General features: G+C 36.6%; 1 protein-coding gene and 1 long non-coding RNA gene across 3 annotated transcripts in view; one reads left to right on the forward strand and one right to left on the reverse strand.

Annotated features, from left to right (window-relative positions):
• Positions 1–20048, reverse strand: part of C3H4orf17 (chromosome 3 C4orf17 homolog) — a 34840-nt gene extending 14792 nt beyond the window's left edge. The window contains exons 1-6 of one of the 2 annotated variants that reach the window (XM_011749237.2): positions 19788–20048; positions 18442–18546; positions 17847–18066; positions 8463–8672; positions 6848–6912; positions 2382–2525 (exon numbers count right to left, since the gene is read on the reverse strand). In XM_011749237.2, the coding sequence (XP_011747539.1) occupies positions 2382–2525; positions 6848–6912; positions 8463–8672; positions 17847–17979 (552 nt within the window). In that variant the 5' untranslated portion in view covers positions 17980–18066; positions 18442–18546; positions 19788–20048. The remainder of the gene's footprint in view (positions 1–2381; positions 2526–6847; positions 6913–8462; positions 8673–17846; positions 18067–18441; positions 18547–19787) is intronic. The other variant, XM_011749236.2, reaches the window with a different exon arrangement.
• The window catches only part of LOC139362361 (uncharacterized), a 35369-nt gene continuing 14926 nt past the window's right edge, over positions 2412–22854 (forward strand). Inside the window, exons 1-2 of the long non-coding RNA XR_011621148.1 lie at positions 2412–2536; positions 5636–5754. This is a non-coding gene — a long non-coding RNA (uncharacterized lncRNA). The remainder of the gene's footprint in view (positions 2537–5635; positions 5755–22854) is intronic.

Genomic DNA, 22854 nt, shown 5'->3' on the forward strand with positions numbered 1-22854 from the left:
TGTACCACATTTTCTTCATCCAATTCATCACTGATGGGCACTGAGGTTGATTCCATGTCTTTGCTATTGTGAATATTGCTGTGATTAACATGCCAGTGCAGGTGTCTTTTTATCTTTTAGAACTATTTATTTTCCTTTGGGTATATACCCAGTAATGGGATTGTTGGTTTACATGGCAATTCTGTTTGTAGTTCCTTGAGAACTCTCCAAACTGCTTTCAGAGGCTGAACTAATTTATAGTCCCACCAACTGTTTATAAGAGTTTGGCAGACATTTTGGTGTTATGTCTATAAATTCCAGATCTTTGGAAGGAAGGCTTAAAACAAAGTGCTAATAGACATGGAATTATGTTTCTCTTTCCTTTTAAAGTAATAATCATGCAACTGCATACCCTTTCACACATACCCCTGCAAAAGCATTTCCTGATTTCACAGCCCATTTAGAGTTACTCAATGGATAGTAGGAAATTAGAAAATATTCCTGATTTTTTTTTGTAGGAAACATGGAAGAATAGAATACCTCCGAGATGAGCAATATTTCTGGGGCTCTTTTATATAAGCCAAAAAATCTTGATAAAACCTATTTTATCACTTTACTCCCTCTCTGTTCATTTATTTAGCAAATAGTCAACAACTATTTGGCAAAATGCCATTGTCTGTGTGCCAGTTAATATTTTTCAAGTGAAGTGATGAGTGCTAAGAAATCAGTTGTGAATAAGGCAGACAAGATCCCTGCCTTCAAAGAGTTTATACTTTAGTGAGTTTTATATCAACTGATGTCCAGCTAAGTTGATTTTTGTAAAATAGAAGATGAGTTTGAGAGGAAGGCTCTTTCATAGATGCCCAGAAACCCAGCTCTATAGGATCATGCTGGTCTATTGATACGCCCAAGGAAGAATGACAGTCTTACTAAAACTGCATTCAGATTATGGATTATTTGAGTTGAGAACTATGTATTTAGCTGATTTTCTACAGTTATCCTTTTTATCTTGAGTTGACTTTTCCTTGTAATTTATTTATTCAATATCCAACAAATACTCATCTAACAATTCCTAGGTATCTAGCACTCACCTAGGCACTGAAGATTAAGCAGTAGCAAAGGCAGACAAGTGTGAGATCTTATATGATTTAAATTTTAGTGGGAGTGGGGCGAGGAGAGAGAGAAAATATCGAACCAAATAAATAAGTCCGAACATACATATATAGCATATTTATGCAAAAAATAACAAAGGGTGATGGGATATAGAGTGACTGGTTAGCTACTGTAGATTAGGTTGTTAGAGAAAGTATTTCTGAGTAAGTGATACTTCAACTTAATGAGAAGCTGATCACTGAGCCAATAAAGGGAAAGATAATTCTTAGAGCAAAGCTCTTAAGGTGAGAATGAGAAAATTATAGAAAGATCAAAGTGCCAGGGTGTAGCAGGTGAAACAGTGATTCTGAAGACTGTGTATAATATAAAGTCTTTAGCCAGAATCATCAGGAAATAATGTATAAACATAAGTCAAATATGTAGATACTCTCCCTTCTATACATTTCCTTCTATTCTCCTTCTCAAGTTTAATCATCAGCATGAATTATTACATCAATGTCACTATCATACTCTGGGCTCTACTTTTAAAATACTTCCTTGTTAGGCTTATTCAATAACCATCTCAACAATGTGCTCTGTTATTTGTAATTACAGCTACAGATACTGATTACTTAAACTTCCAATTAGAGTCATCATTACAATCTTTTAACCCTTAGTTCGTTGTAGTGGGACTTAATGGTGGTTCAATATAGAGGTTATCAAAGAGATTAAAAGAAGGAAAAATGGCAGATGACAAATATCAGCTGACTGATGTATTCTTGATTTTATATCATTCTCAGAAATAACTGTGGCTGGGGAGGGACTTTCAGGAAGCTGATATGACATATTACTATTAATATAACTAAGTTTATAACCCCAGGCAGAGAAAGTTTGAAGACATAGTTTTGCAAAGAAAAAAGGACGAGATGAATGTTGATTAGAGGAATTTATGCTTTAAAATATGAGAAGTAAATGTATAGATTGCAGCAAGACATTAAGAATAGTGCCTCTCAAGTATTAAGATGATAATGAAAGATGGAAAGAATAGGACTGGGTTTGTTTGATAAACACCAGGCTTTTCATTATGTCTGAACCAAAGATTGTGTTAATCTAAGAGTGTCAAGATTCCAAGGAAAAGTAAGACTGGAAATGAAAATAGGAGTATGCCTTGGATTTTAGGCTAAGCAGTCTTAAATCAATTCAGTTATCAGTAAGGAATCATTTAAGAGTTTTAAGGATGTTAGTGGTATAAATTTTTTTGTATATTCATGCTGTTTCCAAGTTATGGATTTGATAAACCTGATACTTACTTTTATTTCCTGATCCAGATAGTTTGGTATGCAAATGGTGTTTGCTTTCACATCATTCTTGATACTCGTCATCCCTGAAGAACAGGAGCCAGGAGTAGAGCATGCCTTTGGAGGTGATGGTGGACTTTTGGCCTTAATTTCTTCCTAAATCAAAGGTATAATATAACCAATATACATTTGCACCTATCTATATTTTATATGAAAACTCATTGTGAAATGAATAAGAAATATTGTGGTTAATGAGAGACACAAGAAAGTAAAAAAGGTTAGTGTTATCTTAAACTATCAAATATTTATATTTGGAGACAAAACAAATAGTGATATCTTATTAACTTTTGATGAAATCACTTTAAACTCTTGGTCAAATAACAAGATAACAAATTTGTAGTATGCAATGTATAACCTTTTACATCGCAATTCCAAATAACAGCCAACTCATGACATATGAGATTTGCTGTTAAGTTGGGAAGATTTCTCTTTTGTGGCCAGGAAAAGACAGCTGAGAGGTTTTATGCTTTGTCTGTGAAGCAACTACATGACGCAAGTTGCTACCTCCTTGCTCTAAGTAACAGCTAACAGCTGGAGAGTTAGAAAGGCAAACTAAATTTCTTCCCTTGATCAGTTGGAAGGGAAATACAAAGGTTATTTTCTTGTTCTGGGAGGTAAATATACTGTTTGCAATTTTTAAAAATTAAAAGGTTGTGGGAGCTTTAAGTCCATGAAGAGTTACAGAAGCCTTAGATCCATGTGCCTGTTCCAGGAAAGGCTTTCTATCCTTCGAAGTGACTGATTTGTAACAACACATAGAACCTAGTACATAGGTCAATACTATTTTACTGTATCTTTTCCTGTTTAGATACACAAATACTTACCATTGTGCTACAATTTCTACAGTATTCAGTATAGTACATTAGTCAATAAATCTGAACATTTAGATTGAATAAACAGTTTTTAGAAAAGAATATATTACCAAAAATTGAATCAAGGAGAAATAGAAAATCTGAACAGTTTTATAACAAAATAGATTTTAAAGCAAAGAATAGTGTCCGGAACGAAGAGAGTAACTTTATAATGATAAAAAGATCATTTTATCAAGAAGATATAGCAAACCTAAACAGTTTTATGCCTAATAAGAGAGCTTTAAAATATGTGATTAAAAATTGGTAGAAATGAAAAGAGAAATTTAGAAATCCACAATTATAATCAGAGATTTCAGCACCTCTCCCTCAATAATTGGCAGAAAAAGTAGCAAATGGGTAAGGCTACAGAACGATGGTCCCCAAATACCTGGACCACAACCTGCTGCACAGCAGAACGTGAGCGGTGGGAGGGCAAGTCGACATTACCGCCTGAGTTCTGCCTCCTGTCAGATCAGCAGCGGCATTAGATTCTCATGGGAGTGCAAACCCTATTGTGAACTGCGCATGCAAGGGATGTAGGTTGTGTGCTCCTTATGAGAATGGAATGCCTGATGATCTGAGGTGGAACAATTTCATCCTGAAACCATTCCCCCCATCCCACCATAGGTCTGTAGAAAAATAGTCTTCCAAAAAAGGTTGGGAGCTGCTGCTACAGAAGACTTGAACAACAGTATCATCTAACTTGACCTAATTGATATTTATATTGCGTTCTACCAAACAACAGCAGAGTGAACATTTGTTTCATGGGTACATGAAAAATTTTTTAAGGTCAACAATACTCTAGGCCATATAACAAGTCTCAATAAATTTAAAACATTACAAAGTATACAAAGTGTGTTCTCTGACTACAGTGGGATTAAATTGGAATTAATAACACAAAGATATCTGGAAAATCCCCCAAATATTTAGAAAGTAAATAACATGATTTTAAGTAACGAATAGGTGAAAGAAGAAATCAAAAAGGATATCAGGAAGTATTTTGAACATAATGAAAATGAAAATTCAACATAGTAAATTTTGGGGGATGCAGGCAAAGTAATGCTTATAGGAAAAATGTAATAATAAATGCTTATATTGGAAAAAAAAAGTCTCAAATCAATGACCTAAGATTTTAACTTCTATAAAGATAGGAGCCAAAGTCAGTGAAATGGAAACAAAAGCAAAACGATAGAAATACTCAATTAAATGAAATATTGATTCTTTAAAATGGTCAATAAAACTCACAAACCTCTAGCTAGACACATCAGGAAAAAAAGAAGACACAAATTGCCAGAATCAGGGATGAGGAAACAAACATTAAACATTATAAAATAATAAAAGGAATATTTTATGAAAAACTTTACATCAATAAGTCAACAGCTTAGATGAAATGGACATATTCTTTGCAAAATACAAACTACCAATGCTGGCTAAAGAAGAAATAGATAACCCAAATAGCCTATATCTATATATATATATATATAAAAAAAAAGAAATTGAATTGGTAGTTAAAAACCTTGACTCAAAGGAAATATCAAGCCTAATATCTTACTGAAGATTTCTACTAAACTTTTAAGGAAGAAATAATATCCGTTCTACATAAAATCTTCCAGAATATTAAAGAGGAATTCCAAACTTATTCTATAAAGCCAGCATTATGCTGATATTTAAACCAGAAAAAGACTTTATAAGAAAACTATAAACAAATATTCCTCATAAACATAGACACAAGAATGCTAACAATATGTTATGAAATTTTAGTATATAACAAGGATAATACATCACGACCAAGGGAGGTTTTTACCAGATGTCCGAGGTTGGTTCAAATTTGAAACGTAGCCAGTGTAATTCACTATATTAACAGGCTAAAAAGCAAAATCATTTGATCATCTCAGCTAGATACTGAAACAGCATTTGGCAAAATACATCTCTCCCCATTTCTGTTAAAACTCTCAGCACACTAGGAACGGAAGGGAACTTTCTCAGTCATATAAAGGGCATCCATGAATAAAGTAAATTAACATAATACTTAATGTTGAAAGTCTGAATGCTTTCCTCCTACAATCAGGTACAAGGCAAGGATGTCTGCTCTTGTCACTTCTATTCAACATTGTACTAGAGATTCTAGCCATTGCAATAAAGCACAATACAGAGATAAACGGCAAGCAGATGTGAAGCTCTAATGGAAAAAATTATAAATTTTTGAAAGACACATCAAAAAAAGAGCAATCCTCAGACTGGAAGGAAATATTTGCAAAAACATGCATGTAACAAAAGATTTAATCTAGAATATATGAAGAACTTTTACAATGTCATAATAAAAAAGTCAACAACCCAATTTTTTTTTTCTTTTAGACGGAGTCTTGCTCTGTCACCAGGCTGCAGCGCAGTGGCACAATCTCAGCTCACTGCAATCTCTACCTCCTGGGTTCAAGCAATTCCCCTTCTCAACCTCCCAATAGCTGGAAATACAGGTATGCACCACCATGCCCGGCTAATTTTTTTTTTTTTGTATTTTAGTACAGACAGGGTTTCACTATATTGGCCAGGATGGTCTCGATCTCCTGACCTCATGATCCGCCCACCTGAGCCTCCCAAAGTGCTGGGATTACAGGCGTGAGCCACTGCACCCAGCCAACAACCCAATTTAAGAAGTGGGCAAAATATCTAACAATATATTTCCTGTGAAAAGATATATACATGACAAGTAAGAATTGGAAAAGATGTCAACCTCATGAGGAAAATGCAAATTAAAACCACAATAAGATACTACTACATACCCACTAGGTTGACTAAAAATAAAAAGACTAACCATTCTAAGTTTGGGGAAGATGTGGAGAAAAGAAAACTCATATGCTGCTGGTGGGAATGTAAAATGGGACAATCATTTTGGAAAACAATTTGGCTACTTCTTAGAAATTTAAACATACAACTACTATAAAACACAGTTATTTCACTCATAGGAATTATCCAAGAGAAAAGAAAGTATATATCCAAACAAAGACTTGTAGACAAATGTTTATATTAGCTTTGCTAGAAATTGGGAGTGACCTAAATGTCCCTCAACAGGTAAATAGATCAACACATTGTAGGATAACTATACAGTTGAATACTACTCAGCAATTAAAAGGAATGAACTACTGATGCACTTAAAAACATGGATGAATCTTAAAATAATCATGCTGAGTTAAAGAAACCAGATTTTAGAAAGAGAACTCACCATATGACTTTGTTTTTATAAAATCCAAAAAAGCCCATGGTAATCTTTAGTGACAGAAAGCAGACAAACATTTGCCTGTGGGACGGCCAGAATCATGAGAAAACTTTTGGGAGTGATGAGGATGTGCATTCTCTTGACTGAAGTGGTAGTTTCCCAGGTTTGTATTTGTCAAAGCTCATTAAATTGTGCACTTTGAATATGTGTATCTTATATTATGTTAATTAGACATTACTAAAGCTGTAAAAATATTGTGAAGCATGGTGACTTTTCAGAAAGATATGTAAAGAAAAGGAGAGGAACTGACAGAAGTCAAACTAAATAGATAGTGGTACATAGCTGTTCCTTACCTTTTTAATTACTAAGGGATTCTCATTGGAAGTTTTGAAGCACTCTTGAATTTTTCTACTGGGCTCTGAAATAAAATTGAGGAAAAATGTATTTAGATTAAACTGAAAAAGAATCTATATCACATGATATATGTGTCAATTGCTGAAATTGATGAGAGTATTTCTGACTTTAAGGTCAATTCAGGAATCTGTTTATAAATGTTAGGAAATTTGCAGGTAAATGGCATTATAATAACATAAAGTATTTGCATTTAAAAACTAGTTCTATGCCCAAGATGATAATATAAGAACACACAGAAAATGCTTTCTTGATCTGGTTAAACTGATTTAAAAAGTATATATTTTAGTACAAGACATATTTTTCTCTGTTTACTGTCCATATAAATATCACTTTATCTAATTAAAGAGAATTTTCTTGTTGTTATTTGACCTTTAGACAGAAAGATGATTTGTGCTGAGTTACAATTACATTCTTTATTTTCTTTCTTCTTTTATCAGCCTCTCAACCCTACCCATTTCATACTCAGTCATATAACTAAATCCCCCTAAGTTACCCTAAAACCACTTAAAGTTTTACTTAATTTCCCTTTACATTAATTTATAGATAAAAGAAAAAGATGACCTTTTCCCATATCTGCTATAGAAATCTTATTAGGTGGTGACACCTGATTCCCATCAAAGGCCTCTTTCTTGCAAATGTAGTTTTTAAGTTTCTAGGTTCTATGGTATAAAAAGAGACATGAGAAATAAGGGAAAATAAGTGGGTTTTGACTCTTCATTGCTAGCGGAAGGGAGGGAAGAGAAATTCTTGAAAGGATGAAATGAGTTAAGTATGAAGACTTTAGAATGGTATATGTCCACATAGTGAGTACTCTATAATTGACCAGTCCTATTGCTATCTTTAGAGATATATTTTACTACATTATGCCGTAATAATTTTCTTGTATCCTGACAGTTTTAGTAACAGTATGTAAATTGTATAGGGCAAGAGAAAGAGAAGAACTGGATATAATTTCTACCATGCAGAATTCCTTTCTTCTATTTTACCTTGCTCTTTGGATTTTTCCACACTTTACTTTTGATCAATGCCTTTTTCCTTCAATTCAGTACAAATTAATTCAATTGTTTACTAAGGACCAGGCACTGAGCTGGACCTGGGGAGAAAGGAAGGATGGCAAAAACACGGAAAGCAAAAACACAGGGCCTGATCTTAAGGAGATGACAGTCTCATGAGGACAGTGTAAACATGCAATTTCATTCTTACTGCGTTTCCTGGACTCGATTTTCATCTGACATAGTTTCCCTATCAGTGTTGGATCAACATTCATTTCTGGCATCTTTTAGCTAGTTTTGTAGGGATTAGAGAATAGGACCACACCAAATATGTCTTAGGTACTATTAATAATAATGGTAATAACATTTTTGACATCATCGTGCCACTGAGATGAGATTAGAAGAGTGAAAAAAATTATAATATATAACAAAATTTATGCTCCTCACAGTGAGGAAACTTTATGTAAAAACCACTGCAGCTATTTTAGCATCATATAGACTCCCCACACCCTTGTTTGCAGGAAGCATAAGGAAACATTTCATCAATTCTAACTCAACTCACCAGAATGAGGCCGTGGAGGCACTTTGGCACTGTTTGGGGCTGGTGACACTCCTCTTACAGGGCTGTCCTGGACTGCAGTGCTGGGTGGGTAACTGCACTTGGCAAATGGTATTCTGTTCTTCTCTAAGTGGTTAGACTGGCCAGCTCCCCACAATGTTCCAAATGCATTCTCATCATCATTCACAGTACAGATTGGAATGTTATTCAAGCCTAGTTGAGTAAAGATTATAAAAAGAGAAAGATCAAACAACCAGATTAGATGTTTGGAAGGTTTTCTTTGAACGATCAACAACTCCCCAACCAAATATCATTAAATGTGTGTAAAACATTGGACTTCAAATTGTATGAACCAAAAAAAAAAAAAATGTATTATGAACCAGTGCAAGGTAGACATTCTTTGAAAGTCAGTGTAGCCAATTACATGCTTCCTTAAAATCTCCTGCCATTTTGTCAGTATTGAGAGCCAGACCACATCTTCGATCTTGGTCTGGGATTCCAGTGTAGTAGACCTTCTTTTTATCCCAGACAAATCTCTCATTTCCCAAAGCTTGATAATGACTAAGAGGGTTTGTGCTGGCTCTTTTCAAGAATGTCAGATTTAAATTTTTTAAAGCATCCAGAATGCCTCAATGTAAATAGGTCTTCTAGAAGAGATACCCTGGCTCCTCCTTTGTCCTGGCAGAAGGTAAAAAGCTGTAGGAGCTGGGAATAGGAGCCAGGATAAGGTAAATTGTGACAGAAGGAGGAAGGAGAGGTTGGTATAAAAGGAACTCCTTCCTCATATGAGAGATTTCTGGGTTCAATCACTCTCCTAAAAATAACTATTCACTTTTGGCTCAAATATAGGATTTGGTTCAAATATTAAGTTATAGAAAGGTTCTCTTTTCAATATCAATGCTATGTCATGTGAAACTGGACAGCTTAGGAAATGAGGGTGTGCTGGGTATTGCTATCTGTTAATCAGCGAGTTATGAGAAGTAGTAAAAGATGACTGCTTTGCCTTCCCAGAAATTGCCAGGCAAGCTTCTCGATACTGTTTTCTACAATTGCTCATTTTTCCAAATCTCCCTCCAGTACCACTGTTTCACCTCATTCTGAATTGTCTTCTCCAATAACATCAAAATCATCTTTGCTGGCAACTCTGTCTGAAATGAGCCCCATCACTCTCTGTCCCTTTATGTGCTTTTATTTTTTCCACAGCATTTGTCACATATCATAATACATCTGTTTGCACATTGCTTATCTGAGCGGCATTAGAATGTAAGATTAAATTATTTAAGATATCGATCTTAAATACACGATATACAATGGTCACAAATTTAAGATCTGCATCTTTTTTTTTTTTTTTTTTGAGATGGAGTCTCGCCCTGTCCCCCAGGCTGGAGTGTAATGGCATAATATTGGCTCACTGCCACCTCCACCTCCTGGGTTCAAGCGATTCTCCTGCCTCAGCCTCTTGAGTAGCTGGGATTACAGATGTGCACCACCAAGCCCATCTAATTTTTTGTATCTTTAGTAGAGACGGGTTTTTACCATATTGGACAGGCTGGTCTCAAACTCCTGACCTGTGATCCACCCACCAAAGTGCTGGGATTACAGGTGTGAGCCACCATGCCTGGACCGATCTACATCTTAAATACACATTTAAGCTAATGCTTATTAGCTAATTTGGAATATTAGAATATCTAACAAATTAGTTTTGGAATTACAGTTTAAAATGTTAAAATGATTTTACATTTCTGATTTTAAGTAGAACACTATGAAAATATTATTAAGTTGGTAAACAGTAAAGAAATGGCTTAAGTTATCTATATTTATAAGTATAATTTATTTAACTTACAGGAGTTATTTACAACTTAGTGAGAATTTGATAAGTATGTAAAATATTTTTTAAAATCAAGTGTATTTAATGAATAAGTGTCATTTAAAGCTTTTAAAGGTATTTAATTAACAAAGTTTGTAAATGGGACCAAGTGTTAATCAAAGATTTCCCCCCACCCCAGAAGTGAGTGTTAAAATTAGCTAGATTTCTAAGGCAGACAAATAATGTTGGAATTGAAAATTTTCTTTCAATTGAACATATATTACTATGAGCATGGCTTTGTGGCAGGCATTAGAGGAGAGTTGAAGACATAAAAATTAGTCCCTTGCCTGCCAATAGTTTTGTAGTCTATGATAAGAAAATTTGAAGCAGAATGTGAAAGAAAATATAGAAGAGATATATATCAAGTGCTTTGAAGTATATAAAACCAGAAAAAAATTATTCAATTTAATACTATTTGTTCTTCATAGAGAAAAAAAAAAAAACAGTTTCAAATAAAAATTAAATGTGGGTTTTGGGGTTTTTTTCTCACATGTAGGTTGTGAAAAACCGTACCCTCAGGTTTGGTCAAGACAATGTATTCCAAGGCCATCTATGACTTCTTTATAGTGACATCTGTTTGCTTCCCCTTGGCCTTCATTTTCCTAATCTCCTTTAGGAATATGACTTTGCTAGTCACCTAGCCATTTTCCTTGAATTTGTTTCCCTCTGCTGGTTCTCTCTGTGCTACTTAGCTGAAATTTCCTCACTCTACCCCGAGTTCGACCTTCTCTGCTCCTCTCTCTGCCCTGGCCTGTCACTCATTCCTTCCCACTTTGACGACTGAGTCCATCTTCTAACCGATCTCCCAATGTCTAGTAAGGTCCTGCTCATCTTCCACTTTCTACAATACAGCTAGAATGATTTTTTGAATGAAATCAATTCCTCAGGGACATAGAACTATGAGACTGCTGGTGTAGAATATAAATCCTGTTTAAAATCTGTCAGTAACTCTACAATTTTATCTGGATGCAATTTAAACTCCCTTCCTCCCACAATAATTTATCCAGCACCTCACTTGTGGTAACCACTCCTTAGGAAGTTGAGGTAAATCATGAACAAAACAGACACACCTTCATGGAGATCACAGCTTAGTGGAGGATTTCTGAAACTATTCAACTAATGATGAAAATAACTATTATCACAACATATGGTGTGGTAATTGCTATAGTACCCCCACCACCTACCTAGATCATGCCTTCAGCACCTAGGCTTTCAGCTCCCCAGCTCCACATATGTCAGTTACTTATGGCTCCTTCTGAGTCCCTCTCCGGGAATTGCTCTCGCTCTCATACACAGCGAGAGCTCTTGTGCACAGTGACTGGTTGGTAGGAATTACAAAGGCCTGGCCCCCTTACCTGGAATTGAGACACCTCTGAAGGGATATCCCAGCTCCACTGCTCCTCCTGCAATTGGCTGAGGTCCCTATTGTTTCCGCAGTTCCACTTCCCCTTCTACCCAGTTCTTCTTCCTTTACTTACTGCTTTCTTATCAGTGTTGTTCCCAAAAGCACTTCCTAATAAAGCGCCTTCACACAAATCTCCACCTCAGAGTCTATCTAAGACAATTGCTCTAAAGAAAAATATAGAGTACTATGAAAAAATACTGTAAGAAAATCTAATTTAGATTGAGGATGTGGAGCCTGAAAAGTCTCTCTGAAATGATATTTAAACCAAAATGAGGAACCACAAATAATGAGGGGAGGTTTATAATTAGAGGGAAGAGTATGTGTGGAAATCCAGACAGAGGTGGGAAAGAGCTTGTGACATGTTCAAGCAACTTAGACAAGTCCACTGTGGCATATGCATAATGGGGGAGGGGGTTGATAGGAGATGAGGCCACATAATAGGGAACATTTTAGCCTATGTCAAAATGAACTGCTTTATCCTAAATGCATGGGAAGCTTCTGAAGGATTTTGTGTAGGATAAACAGTCTATATATGTATGTTTTTGTTTGTTTGTTTGTTTGTTTTTTTAAGAGACAGGGTCTTGCTTGTCACCCAAGCTGGAGTGCAGTGGCACAATCATGGCTCACTGCAGCCTTGAACTCAGGGGCTCAAGTGATCCTCCTGTCTCAGCTTGAGTAGCTAGAAATACAGGTGCACCACCAACTCCTTACCTCAAGCAATCCTCTCACCTTGGCTTCCCAAAGTGTTGGGATTGCAGGTGTGAGCTACTGAGGCTGGCCTAAATAGGCAAATATATTTTAATATGATCTTTCTGGTTGCTCTATGGAGAATTGACTGGAGAGAGGGCAAAAGTGGAAGTAAAGCTGCAAGAGGGCTGCAAGTTGCAAAGTAGTAGTCAAAGCAGGAGATAATAGTGGCCTAGAATGGAGCTGTGACAGTAGCCATGGAGAGAAGTGACTTAATTTATAAAATATTGAGAAGGAAAATGACAAGATCAAGCGAAGTATTGGAAGGGGAAGAGAATGAGGGAGAGGAGTTAAAGAAGAACTTCGATTTTACAATACTATTTATTTGTTAGGATACATTGGTTGGGGGACCTTGCTTTTGAAGGAAGATCAAGAGTTCAATTTTGAAGAGCAAAGTTCAAGGTGCCCACGAGGCATCCCGTGCCTTGCAAGTGGACAGTTGAACATATAGGTCTACACTTTTGAAGAGGTGTCTGAGTCTGAGATACATATTTGAAAAATATTTGGCCTATAGAGGGTATTTGAAACTTGTGAATGAACATATTTGTCTAGCATCCCATTACAGATTAAAAAGAGGAAACAGCCACGGACTGAGCTGTGAGGGACTCCAGCATTTACTGAAGAACAAAAATAAAGCTAGGAAGGAGAAGTCACAGAGGTAGAGGAAAAACAACTAAAGCATATGTTGTTACAGAAGCTACATTTTTTAAAAGGTTAAGAAAGAGAGAGAAAGGGAAAGAGAAAGAGGAAGGGAGGAGTGGTTAACTGTGTCAAATGCAGCTAAGGGGTCAAGAAGAGAATTGCAGTGTAGTGGATATCTGTCAGTTCTGCCCAGGACCTGTTTCTATCTTTCCTTAACAACACTACTCAGGTTATTTTGCTTCATTTTCCTCCCCTTATCTACCACTCTGCAGCCCCTGCAGCCATATGTTCTGGGGAAGATTGAACCAATTCCCCTTGCTGTAGTGATTGGTTATCTGAACCATGGCCTACTAATCTGTGCATGCCACTTCCCTGTCCATGGGGATTCATTCAAGGATAGCATGTGACCTGGTGTGTGCTGGTAAAATGAAAACATAAAGAGAATTTTGCTGAAATCTGCTGGGGAAGAAGTCAAAGTGGCATGCAGATGTGAAACTAAGAACTGATTTAGCTATGTTGCCACTAGGAGAGGAGCAAGCCAGCTCTAGGATGAGTCTGGAATTGTGGAAGGCAGAGAGAAGAGCTTTTAAAAAACAGGTTGTTGGCCGGGCGCGGTGGCTCAAGCCTGTAATCCCAGCACTTTGGGAGGCCGAGGCGGGCGGATCACAAGGTCAGGAGATCGAGACCACAGTGAAACCCCGTCTCTACTAAAAATACAAAAAATTAGCCGGGCGCGGTGGCGGGCGCCTGTAGTCCCAGCTACTCAGGAGGCTGAGGCCGGAGAATGGCGGGAACCCGGGAGGCGGAGCTTGCAGTGAGCTGAGATCCGGCCACTGCACTCCAGCCTGGGTGACAGAGCGAGACTCCGTCTCAAAAAAAAAAAAAAAAAAAAACAGGTTGTTTAAGTGGGCCATCAACTCAAACCTAAAACCCACCTCCCTTATGGACTTTCCAGTTACTTGAGCCAGCAGATCCTCTTTGCATTGGATTTGTCAAACTGAAGAATAGTGGTAAACTTAGCAAGCCCAGCCTATGCAGAATGGTGGGTGAAAAGGCCAGGCTTCAGTGGGCTGAAGAGTGGCTCCAAGGAGAGGAAGTAAAAACATGAATGTAGACATTTCTTTTGGTTGTGAAGAAATATAAATTCCCTAGCATGATATCCAGAGCCTGCCTAAATCTGGCCTCTTATCCACTTCTCCACCCCGACTTTCCATTATCCCTTCCCTCCTACCCACATGCTCCATAACAGGCATATGGAGCTTCTTCTACAAAGTTTCCTAATATTCCTTTGCTGTTGCCTTTGCCTTCCTTGTTTGTATACTTAACCCTGATGTAGGTATTATTGTTACTAATGTCATTTCACAGAGTGACTTGACCAGCCAGATAGTCCAGCTCCTGAGGGCAGGCTCTTGCCTATATTTTCAATCTAAATAAATGTTTGTTGAACGAATGAATAAACGTATAGATGGCTGAATGAATAAAGAGATGATCAATATTCATGCCTTTAAATATCACTTCTATGCTGATGACTCTCGATGTGCATCTTTACTCCTAAGTTCCCATTTGAGACTCAGACATAGATTTCTATTCTAGGTTTGGGATTGTAGGCACCCCATTTCCATTTGGATGCCTGGTGTTACTACACTTGCAGTATGTATACCACTGAATTGATTTTATTGTCTGATGAGAATGTGAGCTCCATGAGGGTAGGGACATTTTTTTCCTCCCTCAGAAACTTTCCTCTATCTCCCACATCTAGAACAAAGCTTCTTATGTATTAGAAATTGAATAAATATCTGCTGAATGAAATGACTTCACCTTCTCCCTTTCAGCTTCCCTGTTTCATCATTTTTTAGTTATAATAACTAAGGGTGGGGAAAGGTGCAAAGGGTGTGTGATTTGTTCCTCTTCACCTTCTATACTAATCAGTAACCAGCACCTTTTCATTTCTTCCCTACAAACTCTCTCTAGCCTCATATTCTGCCATTGCTTGGTCCTGCTGCCAGGAGCATAGCAGGGATGCTTGTCCTCGTGTATCTGCACAGGTGCAGCAGCCTCCTAATTCTCTTCTCTATCTCCGGACTCTGCCCTTTTTTCAAAAAAGCTTGGTTTATTTCTATCATGGCATTGTTTTTTTATATTTAAATTTAATAATTAATTTTTATTTTTATTTCAATGTTTTTGGGGGCACAGGTGATTTTTGGTTATGTGGATAAGTTCTTTTTTTAACTTTTATTTTAAGTTCAGGAGTGCAACTGCAGGCTTGTTACATAGATAGGTACACTTGTGTCATTGGGGCTTGTTGTACAGATTATTTCATCATCCTGGTGGTAAGCCTAGTACCCATTAGTTATTTTTCCTGACACTCTCCCTCCTCCCAGTCTCCACCCTCTGAATGGCTCCAGTGTGTGTTGTTCCCTTCTATGTGTCCCTGTGTTCTCATCATTTAGCTCCCACTTACAAGTGAGAACGTGTGATATTTGGTTTCCTGTTCCTGCGTTAGTTTGCTGAGAATAATGGCTTCCAGCTCCATCCGTATCTCTACAAAGGACATGATCTCATTCTTTTTATGGCTGCAGAGTATTCCATGGTGTATATGTATACATTTTCTTTATCCAGCCTATCATTGATGGGCGTTTAGTTTGATTCTACGTCTTTGCTGCCATGAATAGTGCTGCAGTGAACATACAGGTGCAGGTGTCTTTATAACAGAATGATTTGTTACTGATAAGTTCTTTAGTGGTGATTTCTGAAATTTTGGTGCACCCATCACCCAAACAGTGTACACTGAACCCAGTATGTAGTCTTTTATCCCTCACCCCCTTTTCAACCTTCCCACTGAATCCCTAAGTTCATTATATCATTCTTGTGCCTTTGCATCCTCTAGCTTGTGTTTAAAAACTGTATACTTTACAAGCGCCCGCTTGTGAGAATATGTAATCTTTAGTTTTCCATTCATGAGTTACTTCACTTAGAATAATGGCCTCCAGTTCGATCCAAGTTGCTGCAAAAGACATTATTTCATTCCTTTTTATGTCTGAGTAGTGTTCCATGGTGTATGTATACCACATTTTTTTAATCTACTTGGTTAATGAGCACTTAGGTTGGTTCCTTATCTTTGTAATTGTGAAATGTTCTGGTATAAACATGCATGTACATGTGCCTTTTTCATATAACGACTTATTTTCCTTTTAGTAGATACCCAGTAGGGGGATTGCTGGATTGAATGGCAGTTCTGCCTTTAGTTCTTTAAGGAATCTACATACTGTTTTTCCTAGTGGTTGTATACTAGTTTACATTTCCACCGTAAGTGTAAAAGTGTTCCCTTTTCACCATATCCATGCCAACATCTATTGTTTTATGACTTAATTATGGCCATTCTTATAGGAGTAAGGTGATATCTCTTTGTTGTTTTAATTTGCATCTCCCTGATAATTAGTGATGTTGAACATGTTTTCATATGTTTGTTGGCTGTTTGTATATCTTCTTTTGAGAATTTTGTATTCTTGTTACTTGTCCACTTTTTCATCAGATTATGTTTTTTCTTGCTGATTTCTTTGAGTTCCTTATAGATTCTGGATATTAGTCCCTTGTCGGATGCATAGTTTGCAAATATTTTCTCCCACTCTGCAAGTTTTCTGTTTGCTGATTATTTCTTTTGCTGTGGAGAAGCTTTTTAGTTTAATTAGGTCCAATTTATTTGTTTATTTTTGTTTTTGTTGCATTTGCTTTTGTGGTGTTAGTCATGAATTATTTGCCTAAGCCAAATGACATTGGTTTTTAATGTCACTTTTTCTGTCACCTCAGGAATATGACACATTTCCATCTGCTGGGGCTCACTATGGCAGCATTTCTCTTGGGGATAAGAATCTCAGGGATAAGTGTAAGGGTCTATTTAGATTATACCCAATAGCCAATGTTGATATGCTACTTTGTTGGGAGTGGTATCACACAGTCACCGCATCCTAGGTGAATTGGCTGGTTCACCCTGTGAAGTCCAAACAATTCTGCTTATTTTCCATATATTTAATAACCTTGAGAAATGTACCCCTCAAAACATCAGAACCCTTTTCTCTTCGTACCTCTCAAAACATCTCAGAATGCAAGATGTGTTTAAAAACTGTATACTTTTAAAATTCTTCAATCCAAGCTCAATTTAACTGCCTCCCTCAAAAGGGAAATGCTGTTATTAATGTCTAATTTTGAGTAATTCTATTGTATAAAGTTAAAGTAAAAGGTAGGAAAGGAGAGAGGAAGGAAAGAGAAGAAAGGGAGGAGGCGAGAGAGGAAATGAGGTCAGGAGGCAAGGAAGGAGGGAGAAAAGACAAGACAGAAGGGAAGGAAGCAGGAGTAAAACATATGCTTCCTTAGGAATGATATTTAGCATGTAGATGTTAGCATGGATGTGTGGATTGTTAAAATACTGAAATATTTTTATATCAATGGGTCAAGGCTGCCCTGAGCTCCCTGAGTGGTCCTCCACTTTGGCCCCTCTCCAGGTCTCTATCCTAACAATCAAGCAATTTAAGTGTTACTGTATGACACAGAGAGGGACTCCAGGCCCCTGCTGTCACTCCAGTGCTGGCACCTAGTCCCAACAGTCAATGCCCATACCTCTCCAGTGGTTAAATATTTTGAATAGCAGCCTTGTGTTTACCTGCCAGAATTAGCAAATAGCCCAAGTGTAGAGGATAGAGACACATACTAGGACCTTAAGTCACCTTACCTTTGATGTGGCAGACTCTTCTGGGATGAGGGGTGTGTCTGACTAGAAAGCAGGTTACATTTCTAGCCATAATATGGCTGCCTTTGCCTTCGATCTGAAGAGCAGATGTTGGGGGGTTGAGGTTCATGTTCATGGTGTGTTTATTTTCCCCTCTCCACTGTTGTCACAAAAGTTTTTGGGGTCTAACTTGATTGACCTCACTTCCAGATGTGCTCAGACCCTGAAATCACAAAATGACAAACATTCTGACAAGAGTTTCTTGTCATTTTCTTATATATCAAACATTTCTTCATCTTCTTTGCTTGAACTAAATTGTTTCTCATGTTACAGCAATGTGAGGCTATTTTGTTTTCAAACCAAATTTTTGTAAACGTTGAAAAGCATAGGAATGGGTGGATCATAAAAAATTTACCTAGAGGAAAATCAAAGTGTTTGATTTTGAAATATTTATATTATATTTATAAAAAGCATAGGTATATTCTGTTTTTAATTTCATTTGAGCTCACTTTGTTGGCTTACCAACAAAAAATGTATTACATGATTATCAATTTTGATACAGTAAATTTAAATGATGACTTTTAAATACAATACTCACAAATGCACTTTACATTGAATTAATTTTAAGTAAAGACTCTTCATATTGTACTTATAAAACCCAGCATCTTAAAATGTGTATCATCTTCTCAGAGAATGGTAAAACCTAAAGGAGGAAAAAAGTCCAAAAGAGTGATATATCTAGAGATGATAAACCAGAGAACCTTTGCCATATTGTTGTTTGCAATACTGAGTAACAGTTAACATTTTTAGACACCTATGGTGTCATAGACCTGGGAGATTAAAGATAATGTTATGTATCTTGGTGAATTCACAACCATGTGAGAAAAAACTTTTCTGGATTAAGAACATAGAAAGTCGTTATTTAAACTTTCTTGAAAATAGTATACGATTTTGAAATCTAAGAAGGATGATTTTCTGGTGCCTGTTGCATTTTTTCTATCTTACATGGAAATCTTATTCATTGTAGCAGAATTGGGAAATACATGTTTTATTTATAACCATGGCAGAGATTTTTTGGGTTAGAGTAATTTGCAGAGTTTAAAACATGTTCATGTTCTAGAAATTGATCTCAGGATTTTGTTGGGATGGATGCTTTTAGATCATTGACTGTCTTTTTAGACCAAAGCAATCTATGTTTAAGTGCTTCATGCTATATACTTAGAGTGTATGGTGTATAAATTCCCAGCCTTGTTGCCACAGAACAACTGGTTTTCAGGAACTTCAGTTTGATATACATAAATACTAAAATTATCCTAGGTTGGGTAAAATATATGTAGATATTAAATCCAGAAAATATCTATCTAGCAATAAAAAGTGTATTTTCATATTGCTCTTTGTGAATATCATAGTGAGGAGCTAGTTCTGACCTCTTTGTTTAAATCACACTTTAGACTTACTCATTCTTTTGGTATGGGGCCTTTTGTACAATTGAGCCAGTAAATTTGCTTTTTACTTGTATTGAGGGGAAAGGAGTACAGCAGGCAATTTGGAGAGTGAAAAAGACATTAAACCAGAAATTTAAAGATAGGATTCATGGTCCCAGATTCGCCACTAACCAGCAAAGTGACCACAGATTAATTGTTCTATTGCCTAGATTTCAGTCTGTTTATCTATAACCTGATGAAATTGACTTAAATGTTAGCTGATATTATTCAGTTAATCTATATATCTCTGTCCCACATCAATTCTCTTAGATTAAAGGGTGGTGATCCACTTTAAATTTTGAAAAAAAAGTCAACAAGAAAACAATGTGTATTTCATTTTCTTAAAAGAGACTTATTTGGCTTTTACATACTCTTGAAAAAAGAATGAACTTGAAGACTATTAACTAAATCATACCTAAAATTTTAGAACATTATTCTAATGATGATTTTAAAATTATACCTGAGGACAGTATTAAAAGCAGGTGACTTGCTTACAGGAACTCAAGTCTGTTGATACCCTCCCAGCCTTGTAATATGTCTAGACTGAGTTTTTGTTAATCTCCTTAAATCTCTGCACTTAAGCTAGAAGTTTTTAGTTGGTAGAGACAGACCAATCTCGAACGCTTCCAAAATAATACAGCTGTCTTCATCCAGTATCTCACACTCTTTCTCCAAGGAGCCTATGTGGCTCCCTGGTTGTCAAGATATGTTACATAGCTTAGTAACGTGGTAACATTCCTTAGAAAAATCTGAGTTCTAGAACCTCTCACCTACTATTCTCAGACCTCCAGTTACTCACTTGACAAAACCATGTGGCCACAAATGGCTTTCCTCAATTTTGAACATATAATAGAGTTAAATCCAATGCAAGATAAAGAAAAAGAAGAAAAATAAAACAAAGAGCAATATAAATCAAATTTATAATTTTTCTCACAATTCTGCTTAAAGAACAGTTATGATATAACCAAACTTAGCTTAATCCAAAACCAACGGGGAGAAGGTATACATGCTTTTAAGGAGTTTCTAATAATTGTGAATGGAATACACTGCTCTGGTAGTCAGGATGTCTGTGCTAATGACCTGTTCAACAGCCATGAAAAAATATTGAAATGTTAATGAGAAGTCATAGAGAAACATACACGCATGTACATGTGGTGCTTCACAAGACTTTTCAGAATACACATGATTTTGAATTTCTGAATTACAATCTCTGAAAGCAATATAGACAATTTCTGAAAGGCAAATACTAGCTTAAAACAATGCAAGGATAGAGCCTAATTGGTCTGTTTTCTTGACTGGCCCAAGAATTAAAGGCTTAATTGCTTTTACCTATAACCCATTCTTATGCCCTATGCCTCCCTGTTTTACTGTAGTTTATGGGGGATTTTATGGGAGATCTAATTGACTTTCTAAGGTAATTTTTATATTTTGAGATTTTTAGTTTTCACTTTGTATCAGTTGAGAAACTTTTTTACACAGCTAATAACAGAGAGCAGAAATTGTGTTTTAAGTAAGATAGAAAACATGTATTTCTTCCTCACATGAAAGAGTTCAACCGTCTAGGGTTGCTATGGAAGCTTTATGAAGCATCATTATGGACCTCGGCTTCATCTGTGTTTTAGGTCCATCTTCCTTTTTTTTTTTTTTAATTTATTTATTATTATTATACTTTGGGTCCATCTTTCTTAATATTTGGCTTCCATTTTTGAAATTATCCCTTATTCAAGATGGTTCCTGAAGTTCCAGTCATCCAAGATGGATGCTATATTTGCACATATCAAATCTGTGCTCCAAGCAGGAAACAAGAGGAAGGTTGGAGAGGTAAGGGCTGAGAAGGGCACATGCTAGCTATCTGCTCTCTTTGTAAGAGCCTTCTCATGAGTCTTAGACAATAATCTAGGTTGCATTGACCACTTATAGCCACAAGGAAGGATAGAAAATGTAATTTCTTAACAGGGCACACTGACATCCCATTGTAAAACAGGGGCTCTAACAAGAGAGGGAGAAAGTGTATATTAGGTTATAAAAAGCAATCTCAACCACAGATCCTTACATTAATACCTAATTCTGTGTAGGAGAAGTCTACACTCTATGCGCTGTGCTTTCCCTTAGAGAGGGCCACTAGAGATCAACATGTACTTGGCTATGTAACTATGTTATTTTCTGTTTATGAAGCCCCATGGGGAATTTTCTTGTCTCATTACTAGGAAAAAAAAATGATTCAACTGGGTTGTTTGCATTAATTCTGTCAGAATAAAAAAGACAGGGGTTGCTCTGCTGCACTTCTCAGGGTAGCACAGGTGTCCTTGTTGCCTTGGATACTCTATTATTTTAGCAATTAAAATAGATGGAGAGTTATTTTTGGAATATGTGCATATATTTATGAATGGTAATTAGTGATTTTTAAACATTATCTGGGGGTCATGATAAGCAGGAAATCCACAGGTTGTTCATTGCCCACAGATATTTTGAAAATTGTTACGGACTGAGTTGTGTCCCCCAACAAATTCATATCTTAATCTCTAACTCCCAGTGTGACTGTATTTACAGATGGGGCCCTCAAGGAGATGATTAAGGTTAAATAAGGTTATAATGGTTGGACCCTAAGCTTATAGGACTGGTGTCCTTATATGAAAAGGAAGAGACACCAGAGCCCTCTCTGTCTCCTTGTATGAGCTGGCCATGTTAGGACAAAGCAAGAAAGGGACATCTATCACCAGAAAGTGGCCCCTCACCAGACATTCAATCTGCCAGTGCCTTGATCTTAGCCTTACCAGCTTCCATAACTGTAAGAAATAAGTTTCTATTGTTTCTAAGCCACCCAGGCTAGGGTATTTTGTTATAGCAGCCCAAATTGACTAAGACAAGGCTTCACCAAAAACTAAGCCTGCCAGTACCTTGATCTTGGATTTTCAGCCTCCAGAACTTTGAACGTATAAATTTCTGTTGTTGAAGCCACTCAATCTATTATACTCTGTAATGGCAGCACAAGCTGACTGATACAAGTGTAAATATGCAGGATACTCTGTAAGGTCTGTTCTTTCCATGAATATTCAGTGTGGCCACATCTCAGAGCTGTGAACTAGTTAGGCCTATTCACTTTGATCACCTAAAATCTTTCTCACTTTGCATTTACTATAAAAATGTCACAGGTGTCTGATTAACATATGAGAAAGCAATGTAAGTGATTTCTGAAAGGAAAAGATGCTAATTTAACATAATGGAAGAATAAAATTTAATTTCATCTGGTACCTTGACCACCTATATTCTGTTCTATCAATTTTGAAAGCATATGATTCAGTTTTGAATTTGTAACAAATATCTACAATCACAGAAAACAGTACTTTACACTCTGTGATCTGCAGAGCACAACGAAAATGCTGACATAAGTGTCATAGAAAGAATTCTACAATGGCCACCAAGACCTCCCCCCCATGGTGTACATACTCTGTGTTATTGCCTTCTCTTGAGTGTGGGTAGACCTATTAATATGATGAATATCAATCCTGCAATTAGGTTGCATTTTC

The sequence above is a fragment of the Macaca nemestrina genome, chromosome 3, assembly GCF_043159975.1.
Source record: "Macaca nemestrina isolate mMacNem1 chromosome 3, mMacNem.hap1, whole genome shotgun sequence".
Classification (NCBI taxonomy): domain Eukaryota; kingdom Metazoa; phylum Chordata; class Mammalia; order Primates; family Cercopithecidae; genus Macaca; species Macaca nemestrina.